This window comes from Physeter macrocephalus, chromosome 14 (assembly GCF_002837175.3).
Source record: "Physeter macrocephalus isolate SW-GA chromosome 14, ASM283717v5, whole genome shotgun sequence".
Lineage (NCBI taxonomy): Eukaryota > Metazoa > Chordata > Mammalia > Artiodactyla > Physeteridae > Physeter > Physeter macrocephalus.
The window spans coordinates 100671576-100690695 of record NC_041227.1 but is presented as its reverse complement, the minus strand read 5'-3'; the positions used below and the strand labels follow the sequence as shown (position 1 = coordinate 100690695).

General features: G+C 40.6%; 1 protein-coding gene across 1 annotated transcript in view; it reads right to left on the bottom strand.

The window, feature by feature from the left end:
- The window catches only part of APPBP2 (amyloid beta precursor protein binding protein 2), a 72137-nt gene extending 61457 nt beyond the window's left edge, over positions 1-10680 (bottom strand). The window contains exon 1 of the mRNA XM_024127636.3: positions 10310-10680. Within this exon, the coding sequence (XP_023983404.1) occupies positions 10310-10447 (138 nt within the window). The 5' untranslated portion in view covers positions 10448-10680. The remainder of the gene's footprint in view (positions 1-10309) is intronic.
- Positions 10681-19120: the final 8440 nt, after the last annotated feature.

Below are 19120 nucleotides of genomic sequence, written 5' to 3'. Positions count from 1 at the left end.
CTGAATTATCTTATTGCAGTTCTTCACTTGATTTTGCTGGACTTTTCTTATTCTAACTGCATTGGTTAGCCCTTCAAGAATGTTGACTATGTAGTATACAGCTCCAGAAATAAGTCTGAAAATCACTTAAATACCAATAATATCAAACGTTATTTGAATATACCCAAGAAAGTATCTAAAATTGGCGGGATTTTTGTCTGCTGAGGGAGGAGGCATGTGAACAAAGATAAAAGTATAATTTCTCAATTCTTTTATGGTTTTTAGTCTATCAACTTCTCTCTTGGATCATTTGTATCTTCCTAGAAACATAATTTCAGTAAGGTTTTCAGACTGATTAGCACAGAATTACATAAGGTACTATACATCTAAAGAAGCTATTCTATAACTTAAAAAGCTATTTTTCCCCTTTCCACTGTATCTGTGGTTGTTTTTACTTTCTCATTCCTAATTTTGAGAATGTGAGCTTTCTCTCACACTTGTTGATCTGGCTAGCTAGTGAATTAACTACTTAGTTAGCTGAATTATTTACTTTTCTTTTAAATCAATCACCTCAACTTACTTCTTTTTTTTTAAGACTTTTTAAAAAATAAATTTATTTATTTTATTTATTTATTTTTGGCTGCGTTGGGTCTTCATCGCTGCATGTGGGCTTTCTCTAGTTGCGGCAAGTGGGGGCTACTCTTCATTGCGATGTGCGGGCTTCTCATTGTGGTGGCTTCTCTTGTTGCGGAGCACAGGCTCTAGGAGCGCGGGCTTCAGTAGTTGTGGCTCGCAGGCTCTAGAGCGCAGGCTCAGTAGTTGTGGCACAAGGGCTTAGTTGCTCTGTGGCAAGTGGGATCTTCCTGGACCAGGGCTCAAACCCGTGTCCCCTGCATTGGCAGGCAGATTCTTAACCACTGAGCCACCAGGGAAGTCCCTTAACTTATTTCTTGGTCATGCTAATATTTTAGAATATCAATTTTTAGGCTATTCCCCTCTTAATACAACTTCATGTCCCAGATATCTTATTCTTAAAAATTCAATTTTACTTCTTTTATATATCAAAATAATATAGTCATAAAAATCCAAGCAGTATAAAAATTAGAGAGGATAATAAACAAAAACAACATAAGTACTTTGCTTGTTATCTTTTTTTTAAATAATTAGAGATCTTTATTAATGTTAAATGTAAAACACAACCTACTAAATTAAAATATTAATAATGTTCCTGGATTTTAGGATATTTGGAAGACACTTTAGGAAATAATTTTGTTGATCCAAGTTTCTTTAAAAAAAATCTGTCAAAGGATGTTTGAGTGGATTCTTTTTTCCTACTCTCAAATGTCTTGGAAGCTAAGGAAACATTTTAAATTATTTTAATTTTAAAACTTTTTAAAGGTAATATAGTGAGCATGTTAAAATTGATAATTTGAGGAATTTATTCTACTTAGAATATTATAATAAGCCAATAATAACATCAATAAATGGATATCACTTATTTAAGAGAGAATATATGTACAAAATTAAAAATGACTATAATCCTATCCCTTGAATAAACACTATGAAATTTTGTGTTCCTCTAATTTTTTTCAACACATATACAAATGTACGCATATATTCCTCCATTTAAAAAACAACAGGATTATATTATTCATACTACTTTGTAACAAGCTTTTTATTCTCCCCATGTGCTCTCTATCTCAGTATACACAGCATCCTCATTCTTTCTTTTTTTTTTTCCTGGCCACGCTACGCGGCATGTGGGATCTTAGTTCCCCAACCAGGAATCAAACCCATGCCCCCTGCAGTGGAAGCACGGAGTCTTAACCACTGGACCACCAGGGAAGTCCCAGCATCCTCATTCTTTCTAACTGCAGTATGATATTCCATTCCTGATTGATTAGCATATTGTTGTTTCCAATTTTTGCCATCATAAACAATACTGTACTTAATATCCCCAAACAGAATTTTCTGCACAGTCAGGAAAAAAAAAACTTTAATGGTATTGTGGATTAAAGGGTATGAGTTATTTGAATCATTAAACCATGACAATCTAGTAAGTGAAGATGAATGTTAATTTTTAAACCTTTTTATTGAAGTATAACATACACACAGATGAGTGCACAATTCATATTTAAAATATAAAGCTCTAAGAGGTACAAACTATTATGTACAAAATAAGCTACAAGGATATATTGTACAACACAGGGAATATCACCAACATTTTATGTGAACTATAAATGGAGTATAACCTTTAAAAATTGTGAATCACTATATTGTACACCTGTAACTTATATAATATTGTACAGCAACTATACTTCAATAAAATATATATATAATTTAGGACTTCCCTGGTGGAGCAGTGGTTTAGAATCCGCCTGCCAATGCAGGGGACACAGGTTTGAGCCCTGGCCCAGGAAGATCCCACATGGCATGCAGCAACTAAGCCCATGCGCCACAACTACAGAGCCTGTGCTCTAGAGCCCATAAGCCACAACTACAGAGCCCACGTGCCACAACTAATGAAGCCCACGCACCTAGAGCCCATGCTCCACAACAAGAGAAGCCACCACAATGAGAAGCCCACGTACCGCAACAAAGAGTAGCCCCTGCTAGCGGCAGCTAGAGAAAGCCCACGTGCAGCAACGAAGACCCAATGCAGCTAAAAATAATTAATAATTAATTAATTTAAAATATATGTATATAATTTAAAAAAGAAAATGAAAGAATAAAATGTAAAGCTCAATAAATTTTCACAAAGTGAACACACCCACAACCAACATGCAGATCATAAAATAGAGTATTATCAGAATCCCAGACATCTCCCTTTGTGCCCCTGCATAGTCACTATCCTCCAAGGATAACTGCTCCTGACTTACAGTACTTGTGATTAATTTTGCCTGTTTTTGAACTTTAAACAAATGGAATCACACTACATATCCACATTTTCCAAATTGCACCAAGGTTCCCTGGGGCACTGCAAGATGTTTTAAGTTTGAAAGAAACAATATTCCACATCTGTATTAAACCATGCCAAATACTAGATTGCTATATTCCTTTCAACAACATCTTATCTTTGTGAAGCAGCATTTTCAGTGGTTGCTATAATAAAAGTAATGTGCAAAAATCATTATGGAACGGAAAATGGAATGGTGGTGACCAATCCGATTCGAAGATGTGAGAAGTTGTACAGTGCCCGACAAACACACACAACCCAGTAATAAGTAACTGTGGTTATTTAAGAATGAAGTACACTACTCTTTGTTCTTTCAATTTTTGTGCACTATTTTTTAATGGCTCTTAAGTTGTTAGGACATAAGTATTATTAATTGTTTATATCTACTTAATGAACAGAACCGTTAGGTATTTCTTTTGGCCTAAGGGTGCTATGAGGGGAGAGAGTTTGGGAGCCTCTGATACATACTCCTATGACTGATTTCTTTCACTCAATATCATTTGTGAGATTCATCCATATGGTTTCTAACAGTTGCAATTCATTCATTTTCATTGCAAAATATTCCACTATAAGACTACTCCCCAATTTATTTATTACTTCTCCTACTGATGGACATTGGGATAGTTTCCACTTTTTGGTTATCATGAATAGTACTGCTATGACCTTTTTCTTGGTCGCACTGCACAGCTTGTGGAATCCCAGTTCCCCAACCAGGGACTGAACCTGGGCCATGGCAGTGAAAGCACCAAATCCTAATCACTAGACCACCAGGGGACTCCCTGAACGTTCTTAAGTGTATATATCTTGAGATGGAATTACAGGGTATATATATGTTCAGTTTTAGTAGATGATGCTAGTTTTCCAAAATGGTATATCAACTTACATTCCCACTAACAGTATATGAGAGTTCTGATTGCTCCATATCCTTACCAACACTTTTTTCTTTTTCATTTAGTCATTCTGAGGAAAGCACAGGAGGACAGCGATTTCCCTGAAGACAAAATGAGGTTGAACATTTTTCCAAATGTTTGACAGGTCCTTGGAATGTCCCCTTTTGGATGTCTATTGAAGTTATTTCTCCATTAAAAAAAATGGGTTTTTATTTTCTTAATTTCTAGTTCTTTAGATGCAGGATGATTCCTTTGTCAGATATATGTGCTGCAAATATCTTCTACTCTGTGGCACGGCTTTTCCCTTTTCTTTAAATAAATTTATTTATTTATTTTTATCTTTGGCTGTGTCGGGTCTTCGTTGCTGCGTGCAGGCTTTCTTTAGTTGCGGTGAGCGGGGGCTTCAGTAGTTGTGGCGCACAGGCTCCAGAGCGCAGGCTCAGTAGATGTGGCGCACGGGCTTAGTTGCTCCGCAGCATGTGGGATCTTCCTGGACCAGGGCTCGAACCCATGTCCCCTGCATTGGCAGGCAGATTCTTAACCACTGAGCCACCAGGGAAGCCCCGGCTTTTCCCTTTTAATGGTATCTATCTATCTATCCATTTATTTATGGACGAGTTGGGTCTTTGTTGCTGCGCGTGGGCTTTCTCTAGTTGCAGCAAGCGGCGGCTACTCTTCATTGCGGTGCACGGGCTTGTCGTCGTGGTGGCTTCTCTCGTTGCGGAGCACGGGGTCTAGGTGCGCGGGCTTCAGCAGTGTGGTGCTCAGGCTCAGTAGATGTGGCGCACGGGCTTAGTTGCTCCACAGTATGTGGGATCTTCCTGGACCAAGGCTCGAACCGTGTACCCTACACTGGCAAGCAGATTATTAACCACTGCGCCGCCAGGAAAGCCCCAGCTTTTCCCTTTTAATGGTATTTTTTATGAATAGATGTTCTTGATCTTAATGTAGTCCAATTTTTCAAGTTATCTTTATATTTAGCTCATTTGTATCCTATTTAATAAATCTTTGCTGACATAGTGAAAACTTTTTTTCCTAAAAAACTGTTTTTTCACATTTAGATCAGCAATCCACCCAAAAATGGTAACTGTATGATATAAGGTAAGATCGTGATCCTTCTCCCCCTACATGGATATCTAACAGACCAACACCATTATTTGATTTTCCTTTCTCCATTGTACTGCTGTGTCACTTTTATTATAAACTAGGTGACAGTATACATGTGTCAGTCTGTTTCTGGACTGTATTGCTCCATTGGTCTATTAGTCTACCCTTGTGCCAAAACCATCTTAACTTGTTACAGCTTGATATTTGATGGTGTAAGCCCTCCAGATTTTCTTTCTTCTTCATGGTTGACTTGGCTTGACACTGCATTTTAATTTGCATTTCATCTGAGCATCTTTTGATATTTATTATGATTAGTATTAGATGTTTTCTTCTTGTATGAGCTAGCTGTTCAGGTCTTCTGAAAACAAGTTGGTTGCCCTTTACATACTAATTAGTATTAGATCTTTCTGTATTAGGAAATTCACCCCTCATGTGACAAATGTTGCCATTTGCATAGTCTTTTTAAAATATGTGCTTACAATTTTCCCCTTATTTTTTAATGTACTCAAAAGTATCAATTTCTTTTTTTCTCCTGGGTTTGGTTTCAGGCTTAAAAAAGCCTTCTCTATGCCAAGACAGCATTTGTGTTGGCAAGATGAGTAACAGAGGACTTCACGTTTTACATTACTCATTTTTATAAAGTTTGACATTTTTAAAATTTCTAAATTACCTCAATAATTTCTTTAAAAAAGAATTTCAGTCATTTCCCACTGTAAGATACTGACCCAATAATTTATTCTGATACTTTTATGATTTCATTTGCCATATTTAAATCTTTAATTCACCTGGAATTCATTTTGGTATAAGGTGCAAAGTAGAAGTCTAACATTCCCCCCAAATAACCAATTTTCCCCCATTTATTTAAAATACAGCACTGTCCTATAACTTTATTATGTAATATATTCTTTTTTTTTTTTTTTTTTTTTTTTTTTTTTTTTGTGGTACGCGGGCCTCTCACTGTTGTGGCCTCTCCCGTTGCGGAGCACAGGCTCCGGACGCACAGGCTCAGTGGCCATGGCTCACGGGCCCAGCCGCTCCGCAGCATGTGGGATCTTCCCGGACCGGGGCACGAACCCGTGTCTCCTGCATCGGCAGGCGGATTCTCAACCACTGTGCCACCAGGGAAGCCCTGTAATATATTCTTAAATATGCTTTGGTTTCTATCTAGTCTGTCTACTATGTTCTATAAATCAGTTTCCCTCTTTGCTGTTCTTGTGCCAATACCATGTTGTTTTAAAATAGATAGCCTTCTAATATACTTGACTATCCTAAATACTGTACATCTTAAAAATTTCCTTGGCTCATTTATTCTCATGTAATTAATTCCTCCATATAAATATATTTAATCAGTTTCCTATACCCAATAAAATTCTGAGATTCTGATTCAAGTTGTAATAAATTCACAGCTTAAACTGAAATGAGTGGACATATTTGTAACATATTACCTTCCCATCCAGATACATGGTATGGCTAGCTAGTTACGTTTTTTAATGCCCTGCCTCCCCTAAAGTTTTTGCTCTCAATTTATTAATCCTAAGAGTTTTTTAAGTGAAAAGAATATTAACTCTTTGGCTGTCATATATGTTGCAAGAATTTTTTTTCAATTTGTTACCAGCCAATTTAAAAAAAAATTAGTTGAGGCTGTATATAACTAAGAATAGAAATAGGGGCTTCCCTGGTGGCGCAGTGGTTGCGCGTCCGCCTGCCGATGCAGGGGAACCGGGTTCGCGCCCCGGTCTGGGAGGATCCCACATGCCGCGGAGCGGCTGGGCCCGTGAGCCATGGCCGCTGAGCCTGCGCGTCCGGAGCCTGTGCTCCGCAACGGGAGAGGCCACAACAGAGGAAGGCCCGCATGCCACAAAAAAAAAGAATAGAAATAAACACATAAAAAGAAAAAATTAATTCAACTCTAATACTAAATCAGGCATTAATTCGTATGGTTTTCAGCATGAGACTTACAATAATAATTTTTAAAAATCCCAAATTATTAAGTTTAAGACTGAAAACAATAAATAGAACACATTATAGAAACACTTCACTGGGTCAAAACTTAATTCTATGGAAAATTCTGTAATTGGAACAGGATAAAATAGACCATTCAGCAGTTACAATAAAAAGAAAAGTTCATAAACTTCACTCTTTGAAGAACCCAGCCCTTCACTCTATTTGCCTTCAGTTGGTCTACAATTTTACAATTCTTTCTATTCACTTTACCTACTTCTATACCCAAATTGTTGAGCACCCTTAGGAAAACCCATTCTGATTCAAACACATTATCCTGTAGGATACTGTTTTATGGAACCATCTATATCTCCTATCATTTTTTTAAAGCATATTTTTACTGAGCCTCCCTTTCTATATAACTTAGCAGCCATTTCCAACTTCTGTTTAGCCTTTCTACATAAAAGCCACCACTCCCATCCCTGATTCTCAGCAGATGATCTTACCTCCTAATTCATAACTACCATTCTTTGCAAACTTAGTTATGTAGACACTTTATGTCTTTAACTCTTTGCATCTGATCTTAGAGGAAGAAGTATTCCTTCCTCAACTCCAATGTAAGACTAATACCTTGGACTTCCCTGGTAGCGCAGTGGTTAAGAATCCGCCTGCCAACGCAGGGGACACGGGTTCAAGCCCTGGTCCGGGAAGATCCCACATGCCCCAGAGCAACTAAGCCCACGCACCACAACTACTAAGCCTGTGCTCTAGAGCCCGCGAGCCGCAACCACTGAAGCCCGTGCACCTAGAGCCCGTGCTCCACAACAGGAGAAGCCACTGCAATGAAAAGCCTGCGCACCGCAATGAAGAGTAGCCCTCGATTGCTGCAAGTAGAGAAAGCCCGTGCGCAGCAACCAAGACCCAACGCAGCCAAAAATAAATAAATTAAAATAAATAATTTTTTTTAAAAAAGACTAATACCTTAATTTATGCAGGGTGAAGGAAGGGTCAAGGCTCATTAATTTAACGCTCCTACTCAAGGACTCTGCTCCATAATTTATTTCCTGCCTTACTTGTATATTCAACCTCTCATTCCATTTTGGTTTCTGCCATTCAGACAATAAATATATTCTAACATCTTCCATTCTTAAAAAACAACAACTTTCACAATTTACCCTTTCTACATATCAATACCTCTCTCCCTTCCCTTTTTAGAGAGCAGTCAGCCTGTCTACTTCTTCATCTCCCATTCATTCCATAACCCCATTTCCTAAAGCTTTATGACTGTGCCTTCACCTGAAGCTACTAACAAAAACTAACATAGTGACACTGGACTATGGTGAATCAGGATGGGGAAATTTTTGATGGCACAAATACTATTATTTTGTCTATGACTATGCCTATTGATGGAAGTTGGGACAGCTGGAGGGAGGGATCTGACTGTGAGTTTCTCCTTGGCTCTAAATTGGAGAAAAGTGGAAACTGTAAACATTAAGCAAGAAAGCAAGGTACACAGGAACTAAATACTAGATATGAGACCTAGACTAAATTACTTAACTTTCTCACCTATAAAACAGGGTTATACCCCACTTTACAGCTTAATTGTGAGGCTTAAACAAAAAAACTGTGTAAAAGCACTTACAGTTCCAGGCACATGTTAAACACCTTCCTTCACCTTAGCACAGTGCCATATTCCCTACAGGCACACAACTATTAAGGAGTACAAGTGTACCAAAAAAGACACCATCTTAAAACTTTGTGGACTATGTGAAACAGAAAATGTGGCAAAAGCACCATCTGTTCAAACTCACTATTAATAATCCACAAATGAAAAGCTTCAATTAGAAATAAAAGTTACTAGAAGATATCCAAGTACTTTGAGGGAATTCCACCACTAAATATACTTTGATTAAATTTCCAATGATTTTCTCTAAAAAGTGTAAAAGATTACACACAATTTATTAAAATAGACAGAGTTAGCATACACAAAAAGCTGCAGTTTCCCAGGTTGAGAAAGAAATCCAACTCATCCTTCCTGGGAGGAATGAATCTTAAATATACAAAACTTCCTTAGATATGCACAAAAGGAAATCAATGTATCAAAGGGATCTGCAATAAAGGGAGATTTTTCTCTAACTTCCCCTCCCCCCAAATAATAACATAAATGACCAAAATGAATATTCCCCAAATATCAAGGGGGAAAAGAATTTAATTGTTAGAATTCGTGTAAAGCAGCTGGATTTAGTAGAATGCAGCAAGTCAGCTGCTTTCTGAAAAAATATTCGGGGTGGAGAAAGCGGGCAACCTTCCCGATGAAACAACTGCCATAAAACATCATACATATATAAGAACATACACATCTGTTAAATATCAGTTTACAACGTTCCAGCCAACTTACAAATCAAGAGGAAGTGTTTAGATCTAAAAAATAAATCACACTTTACTTCTAGTCGAATTTTGCGTGGGTGGCTACAGGAGAAGAAGCGTTATCCACGCCGATTCAAAGCAAAGAGGACTGAATAATAAGTCCACTGTTCACATTCAAATGTGGGGGGAGAGGAAAAGGGAGGCTCCCAGTCCATAAAGTTCTCCTCCCTCTCTAAACACTGCAAAACTGTCCACGTCTAAAGACACTTACTCCTGAAACTACTTGGAGACTGACTTGGAAACTTTTTGTTCAGATTTCTGAGGGGGAGCGATTTAGGAATGCTGCAAGATTACAACTTCCAATATATGAACATACTTTAAATTCTAAAGTTTTTGGTTTTTTTTAAGGACTTTCCCCCTTTCAAGTAGTTTATCACCACTCCCATGTTAATAAAACCCCCTATTCAACCCCTAGTATAAAGAAAAACCAAAGCTTTAAAGGATATGCGAATAAGGCACACGACTACTTCCAATAATTCCTCAACTCCCTCCCAATTAGGAAGAAATAGGTAAAGCTAAGGAACAAGAAGCAGGAAAAAAAAAAAAAAAAAAAAAAAAAACTTGGGAAAGAGGGCGGTGAGAAAAGAAACTAGAAAGGAGGGGAAAAGAGCAAAGAAAAGTCCAGCTGATGGTGACACTTAATTGGGAAGGGAGGGCAGAAAATATCCCGAAGACACAGGCTAGAAGAGAAGGACTGAGTGGGACAAGGGCGCAATAGAGGAAGCCCACGCAAAAGGCCTACCCAAAGGGGCCCCAATGTAGGAGGGAACACCAAAAGGGGGAAAAGACCCATGAGGAAGACGTATCCATCAAGGCCCAAGAGCTTGCGAGACAGAGGCTACCAGATGGGGTGTTTCTATATTGGTCACTCCGACACCGCCCCATATGTCTCGGAAGACGACCCTGCTACAAGGGGTAAGGGGTTAAAAGCGGGGGCTCGCGGACGTGGAAGGGGGTGCGGCCCCAGGGGTTGCTGCAGGAGCGCTGAGCGCTGGCCCACGGTCCGTACCTTATAGTAAACATCGAACTGAATGTTCTCGGGTAAGGAGCGGATGTCTCGGCGTGAGCGGATGTAGTTGTCCACGACAGCGGAGATGGCGGTGTTATAGAGGGTCTCTGGGATCCACTCTAGTTCCACGGCCGCCATCTTCCTTCCCTCCTCCTCCGCCTCCTCCGCCTCCTCCTCCCGAAGGCCCCCACCTCCCTCCGTAGCGAACTCCTCGGCGGCCCCGGAGGATTCCGAGGGGCGGCGGCGGCCACGCGGGCACAAAGCAGAAGGGCGCGGCTGCCCTGGCTCCTCCGGGCGAGCTGGGGGCGGCGGCAGCGGGCGCAGGCCCGTGTGGAGAGCGGGCCAGGGATCCGCGGGCAGCCGAGCCGAGGCCTCACATTCCGTGTTTGCGAACACCCTGAAATCCGTCCCAGTGCCTGTCTCTGCAGGGGCGGGACTACGTGTGCGGCGTCATGACGTCAGCATACGCCGACGCACTGGAGGGAAGGAATGCGGCAGACGAAAAACTTGGGAAGAAAAGATCCGTGATCCCGCCCTCGGGGAACATACTTTCCGAGGGCGCTGGAGTTCCGTGGATGAGGGTGAGCCTTTTTCACTGCGACAAGTTATGACAGGTTTTTAAGCAGCTCCTTCCGAGTCACCGGCCGCATCAGTCCTTTCAGCCAATCCTCCTTCGGGGGTTCTTAGGCACGGACCCTTTCCAGGCTCAGGTAGAAGTTTGGATGCAGAGTTATCAGTCCATTAAAAATCATGCATTCAGAGAATTCACATTACTCTGGAAACCCTCCCTTAGACTCCGGTCCCTAAGCCAAGTTAGGAACCTTCGGCCTAGGAACTAGGGATCAGGATGGAAGGGAGACTTGCATTGTGTAACCATTTGTCCTGTTTGAACTTTACTATGTTTCTTTTTCTAAATGAAACTTACCAAAAAAAAAAAAAAAGGGAAAAGAACTGTTTAAGAAGAATTTGGTGGGAAGGTTAGCCTTATTATGGAATTACAAATAGTGGTGAGAGAAAAAGGGCTAAATGGTAACTGTGATATGACTGTGGTAAAACAGAAATGAAGATACCTGTTTCCTTCCGTCCTCAGCCTGAATATCTGCTACTTATGTAACTTAATTTTCCAAGTCTGCGATCTTTATGCGACATCTTTCTGCTCTAGGAATTTAACAAGGAAATTACTGGCCGCAATTGGTGACACTGTCAATCTCGTAGTCACGCTGTAGCAATGTAAAACCTGAAAACAATGATGATAATGTGCTGACATTTAGAGCTAGAGGGATTGGAAGTGGCTCTTCCAGTTCACCCTGCTATTTCAATGTTAAATGGTTCAATAGTTCGGTAAGAAAGAAAGAAGGAAACACACTTAGTCCTCTTCTCAGTCTGTACCAGTTCTTACTCTGTAGTCCATGAACCTGGGAAAGCTGTGGTTGGCCTTAAGATAGGGTTGCCAGAATTGGCAAGTAAAAAAATACAAATGCCCAGTTACATTTTAATTTCACATAAACAACGAATCCCTACCTTAAGGCACTAAATCCAGAATTAGAATCCATCGGCAGGCCAGGCCCTTGTGAACCAGATGAACAGAGAAACTAGTGGAAACTAGGCCATTTTTGTTGTGGACTGTCCTCAATTGAGGGAAGAAAGCGTCTCCCTTGTACTCTAGAAAATTAACGAGTCCCAGCAGAGCTGGCATTTGAACTCAATAATTATATAAATACTGCCTTTCATATTCTGGATGATAGCATAACATCTGAGTTTTCAGTGGTCAGGGTCAGATCATGAAGGGGCTAATGTGATGCTAATGACCTTGGACTTCATCTTGGAGATGATAGGGAATCCTTAAAGGATTGTAAGGAAGCAAAAGGATCAGATTTGTGTGTCAGCAAGAAGACAGTAATCATCTATGACCAGCAGAGCTGGAGGAAGATCTCAAATCATGCACTCCCAGCTATAGAAGGATAGAATACAGAAGAGCCCTGCTAAACTGTCATGGCCATCTATACATTTTGGCGGACAGAGGTCCTTTGTATCACAATGTTATCCCTACAGTCCACCAAATCTCCTTTAACCCTTGACTACTGGTGGCCTCAAATTTGGCAGAAAGCCTTCCACTATACAGAGCTATATGAGACATGAACTTGGTCGAGAAGGAATCCTGAAAATCCTAAGAGGCAATACACATTTTGACCATTTTTATTTATTTTTTATTTTTATTTTATTTTTTTATATTTTATTTTATTTGTGTGTGTGTGTGTGTGTGTGTGTGTGCGGTACGCGGGCCTCTCACTGTTGTGGCCTCTCCCGTTGCAGAGCACAGGCTCCAGACGCACAGGCTCAGCGGCCATGGCTCACGGGCCCAGCCACTCTGCGGCATGTGGGATCCTCCCGGACCGGGGCACGAACCCGTGTCCCCTGCATCGGCAGGAGGATTCTCAACCACTGCGCCACCAGGGAAGCCCTTGACCATTTTAAAATTGCAAGTTCTCCCTTCATTGAGATGTGGGGGTCTAAGTATTGAGCAATACCTTGCTCTTGACTATGGCTGGATTGTGTCTGTTTCAACAAATGGACTACAGCAGAAGTAATGCTAGGCCAGAAAGGGCCATATGGAGTCTACCTTGTTCTCTGGAATACTCACTCTTGGATTCCTGAGCCACCATGTAAAAAGATGAACTACACTGAGGCCACCGTGCTCTGAGTAAGCCCAAGTCACATGGAGAGGCTACATGTAAGCACTCCCGGTCAACAATCCCAGCTGAATGCAGCCTTTGAGTCATCCTGGCTCAGGTACCAGTTGTTTCAGTGAAGAAACCTCCAGATGATTCCTCATCTCTAAGACATTTGAGCTACCTTCAGCCACTCCAGTCTTTCCAGATGAGGATCCAAGCATCAAGGAATTGATTGAGACAAGTATCCCTGCTCTGGTCTGAATTCCTGACCCACAGGAACATAATAAAATGGTTCTTCATTTATATCACTAAGGTTATAGTGGTTATGCCACAGCAGGTCAGTGGAACACCCCATTCCAATCCCCTAAAGTTCCCAGGAATCCATCACTTTAGACTCCGTAGTCAACCTATTCCGTCTCAGGGTTATACATTATTAAACATATGAATTCATTCATGAGAATGAGACAATTGATAACCTGTGTTGGACAGTTTTCTTAACTTTCTGACAATGGCTCTGCTATACTACTTATAAGAGTGAACTGCCTAACCAAAGAGAATCAGAATGGAAACAATGATTCTTGTCCTAAATTTGAAGAGCCTTTTTTCAGAGCCCTCCAAGTCTAAATCCACATAATCAACACCCATCAACCACAGGCCAACAATCACATGGACCTCAGAAATAGAATCATCAAGGCACACCTGTGGCAGCACACATCACACAGGCAAAACGACTGGGTCCTGATACCTGCAACCATCAAAGAACAGAGCAAGGCTTTGCCAATCAGTTCTTGTCACTTAGGGAAACAATGAAGATAGGAAATCCTGCCCAATTCTCATCCCTCAGTACCATTACCCATATCTGCAGAAAACTCAGGAGTTTTTTGGACATGTTCATAGTTACTGTCCATCTTGTCTTGACCCCTTTAAATTCACCCTGCTTGCTACATGTGGCTTCCTGTCTCCAAAGTTAATCCAAACAGCTCCCTACTAGGATGTTCCCCCAATTCTTGATCTCTACTGTCTTCATTAACATACATAACACCCCCATTTGGCCCTAAGAGCAATAGAAAATAAAATCTATCATTTGCCAGTCCTTATTTTGAGGAAATCCACTTGTAAACCTGCCCTGTATGCAGTCTGTCTACTAACCCTGACAATCAGAAGTAGAGAATTAGCATAGAAGGTCTGAGTGGTTTTGTATTTGTGCTGCTAGTGCTGGTCCAGTGCATGGAATAAAGGCTTAAGGGTCATTCTTGGAAAGACAAACATGTAATCAATAATCACAATATAATGTGACAAATACTGTGATAGAGTTTGCACAGGATATCATGAGAGTAGTGAGGAGATAATGAGTTGGTTTTGGATGTAATAGCCATATAAAAGTTCCAAAATAGGTCAATTCTCAAAGTGTTTTCAGTTGGAATGAAGTTCATAGGAAAATATACACCTGAAACTAACACAACATTGTAAACCAACTCTACTCCAATTTTTATTTTAAAATAAAGGCAATAAGAGTTAAAAAAAAGTTCAGGACTTCCCTGGTGGCACAGTGGTTGGGGATCCGCCGGCCAATGCAGGGGACACGGGTTCGAGCCCTGGTGGGGGAAGATCCCACATACCGCAGGGCAACTAAACCTGTGAGCCACAACTACTGAGTCTGTGCTCTAGAGCACGCAAGCCACAACTACTGAGCCCACGTGCCACACCTACGGAAGCCCATGCGCCTAGAGCCCATGCTCCGCAACAAGAGAAGCCACCACAATGAGACGTTCGCGCACCGCAGTGAAGAGTAGCCCCTGCTCGCTGCAACTAGAGAAAGCCCATGTGCAGCAACGAAAGACACAAAGCAGCCAAAAATAAATAAATAAAATAAATAAATAAACAGTAATTCCACATTTCCCCCCTCTTCCCAGCCCCTGGTAATTTCTAATCTGCTTTGTGTCTCTGTGAGTTCACCTATTCTAGGTGCCTCAAATAAGTAGAATCATACAATATTTGTCCTTTTGTGTCTGGCTTTTTTCATGTAGCATGTTTTCAGGGTTCATCCATGTTGTACCTTGTATCAGAATTTTTTTCCTTTTTAAGGCTAAATAATACTCAATTGTATGTATATACCACATTTGTTTATCCATTCATCTGTTCATAGACATTTGGGTTGTTTCCACATTTTGGCAATTGTGAATAACGCTATGAACAAACTATACAACCATCTGTTTGAGTCGTTTTCAATTCTTTTGGGTGTATACCTTGAAGTAGAATTGCTGGCTCATGTGGTAATTCTACTTCTAACTTTTTGAGGAACTGCCAAACTGTTTTCCACAACAGCTGTACCATTTTATATTCCCACCAGCAATGCATACACGTTGCAATTTCTCCACATCCTCACACTTGTTATTTTCCATTTTTTTGATAATTAGCCATCCTAATGAACACGAAGTGGTATTAAAATATCTTTGTATTTCACAAAAATTCACATTGGAGTGATCAGCTAGCCCAATAAGAAAACAAAGTGTATTAAATACATAGCTGAAGACACGAAAGTTATGTTGGAAAAAACATTTAGGTAATACATATCAAGAACCTTAAAAAACGTGCAAATTCCAACTTAATTTATAGATGTTTCCTCACATGTTTAAACTGACATATGTATAAAGATGTTCATACAGTTTGTTTATGTGGTAAGATATTCATTTCAAAATATGAACAACAACCCTTCACCCCATTGAGGCAGTAGATAGAATGGTTCTATGCTCATTTGTTTTAAATGAGAGGACACAGAAGAGGGAAACAAGGATCCTTTTCTTTGCTTGTGCATTTCAAAAGTCTAGGCCCTGCAGGGGAATAGAAAGAACTTATATACATAGACAACACAATATATTTGATGAAAACAGTTTCCCCATCCCTTACACAAGCCCGTTTTTGCTGGAAAGGAGAAAGAAAGAAGGGGGAAAGCCCAAAGTGGAAAGTATAGGAAACTGATTATGTGGAAGTGCCCTGTACCCTATGCCTTCACCGCCTCCACCCCTCACCCCCACAGCCCTGCATGGGTCCTAGAGTAGGAACGAAATAAAGATTTGGGGCAGGGGGGCGTTGAATGCAGAAGGTCTACTTTCATAAGTATTAGAATCCATAAAGGGAGTAAGAACACATAGTAGGAAATGCGGCTTAATAGGCCCAGGCAGATGGGCCTTAGACAACATCACAGGGCACCTCAGAATGATATGGGAGTGTTATAATGACTACCTGGGGATAACTGGCATTTGTGAAGGGCTTTGAGCAACCCAAGAGTTGCTCAGAACAGCAGAGTGATTTCTGTATACCCAAGATCCTGAGACAGCCTCCCAGAGCTGGCCACTGGCAGCCTGTCACAGGGGCTGACAATTCCAATGTAACAGAGAGTGCCCTTAACGGAGGAGAGAGAGAAATCTGTCTCTCAAGAAGCTCTGAGCAAAAGCAGTGATGGGCATGGACCATCTCGGAAAAGCTGATCAGTAGCAGGATAAAACAGCTCCAACCATTTTTGGTCTTTGGATCACACGACTCAAGATTCAAATTCCAAGGATAGAAGGTCATACTGGCTAGCTTGGGTCACATGTCCAACTTTGGCCAGAGGAGAACAAGGCAATATATATGACTATTCACCAAGATTATATCAAGTAGATGGTGACCTAAATGGGAAGGAAATCCAAAAAGGAGGGTATATATGTATACATATAGCTGATTCACTTTGCTGTACAGCAGAAACTAACACAACATTGTAAAGCAACTATACCCCAATTAAAAAAAAAAATGTGGGGCATCCCTGGTGGCACAGTGGTTAAGAATCTGCCTGCAATGCAGGGGACATGGGTTCGATCCCTGGCCTGGGAAGATCCAACATGCCGTGGAGCAGCTAAGCCCGTGTGCCACAATTACTGAGCCTGTGCTCTAGAGCCCGTGAGTCACAACAGCTGAGCCCGCGTGCCACAGCTACCGAATCCCGTGTGCCTAGAGCCCGTGCTCTGCAACAGGAGAAGCCACACAAGGGGAAGCCCGCACGCCACAACAAAGAGTAGCCCCCTCTCGCCGCAAGATCCAACATGCCGCGGAGCAGCTAAGCCCGTGTGCCACAATTACTGAGCCTGTGCTCTAGAGCCCGTGAGTCACAACAGCTGAGCCCGCGTGCCACAGCTACCGAATCCCGTGTGCCTAGAGCCCGTGCTCTGCAACAGGAGAAGCCACACAAGGGGAAGCCCGCACGCCACAACAAAGAGTAGCCCCCTCTCGCCGCAACTAGGGAAGGCCCGCGCACAGCAACGAAGACCCAACACAGCCAAAAAACAAACAAAAAAAGAAAACAAATGAATAAAAAATTCATTTAAAAAAATGTGTTTAATGAACATACATTGTATTCCAGACCATATTCTGAATGTGGGGATCCAGAAATAAATAAAACAGGTTAAAAAAAAAAAAAAAAGACTATCTCAAGTAGAAAAGTGGTAGTTACCTAAGAAAATAACATCAGATGATATTACCAAAAGATGAGGTCAGAGGTGGCTGGCAAGCAAAAACTACAGATGCATACCACAGCTGAAGTCACCAAGTGGATTTACTCTTCAAAGATAAAATAATTTTTGGAGAAAAGCAACTTCGTTAAGGTATAATTTATATACAATAAAAGTTATGTGTCTTAAGTGTACAGGTTGATGACTTTTGACAAATGTACACGTGTATGTAACCACCACCCCAATCAAGGTGTATATTTCCATTTCCCCAGAAGTTCCCTGGTGCCCCATTTGCAGTCAATCTCCCCAGGTGCCCCACTCCAGGCAACCACCAATGTGATTTTCTAGTACTATTGATTAGTTCTGTTTTAGAATTTCTTATAATTGGAATAATAATCTAATATTCTAAATATTTCATTTTATTTCCTATTAGCTGCTTAGCTATAGCTCTTTTTATTACTTTTTCAGTGTTTCCTCTAAGGCTCATAATATGTGCTCTTAACGTATCAGAGTCTATTTAGAGTCAATACAAAATATATCCCTTCCCATTTCCCACTTTCTACTTAAGCCTTATCCTACTTAATCTGACACTTCCTGCCTCACAATGAAATAATTTTATAACAAATAAAAATTTACCAAAAAATTCACCTACCCTCTTATACTTTATATGAATATGGTCATATCCTTTCCTTCTCCATTATAAGCCCCTCCTTACATTTGTTTTGTTTTAACAGTTACTGTCTTTTAAGTGAATTACAAGAAAGAAAGCAGTCTTTTGTATTTTCCTGCTTATTTACAACTCCTGATGCTCTTACCTTCCTTCCTGTAGATTTGACTATTTGGAAAGTATTTTATACTCTATTAATTTACATTCCTGACAGTAGTGGCAGTGATTTTCCTATATACAAATCATAGCAAGTTAGGAAACATAATGGAAAGAAAGATTATAAAAGCAATAAAAACTGAATAAAGGTTAAGAATATAGAATAAAGAATAAGAATAAGGGATAAAGTCAATAAGAAATGTGAAAGACCTATGTGAGAATAGCCACAAAACAATAAAGGGATACAAAAGAGGCTTTTAATGAAAGGAGGGACATGCTTTGTTCCCAGAAAGATAATTTTGTAATTATGTGATTTCTACTTAATTATACTTAATGGCTACTTAATTCTCAACAATTCCACATCATTTTTGTGGTCAATATAACATATAGCTGGAATTTACCTTTAAAAAATTCATATATTAACTACTGGTATATCTGATTTTGCTCCAGCAATCATGGTTTACATTTTCCACCCATTGATAGTCTTACCTTCTTTCTTTTCTCTGTCTGTGACTTTGGCTATATAGGTTTTTTTAAAAAAAGGTAGTACTGGGCTTCCCTGGTGGCGCAGTAGTTAAGAATCTGCCTGCCAATGCAGGGGACATGGGTTTGAGCCCTAGTCTGGGAAGATCCCATTTGCCACGGAGCAGCTAAGCCCATGCACCACAACTACTGAGCCTGCACTCTAGAGCCTGCGAGCCACAACTACTGAGGACCGCATGCCACAACAACTGAAGCCTGCGCACCTAGAGCCCGTGCTCCGCAACTAGAGAAGACACCGCAATGAGAAGTCCATGCACTGCAACGAAGAGTACCCCCTATTCGCCACAAC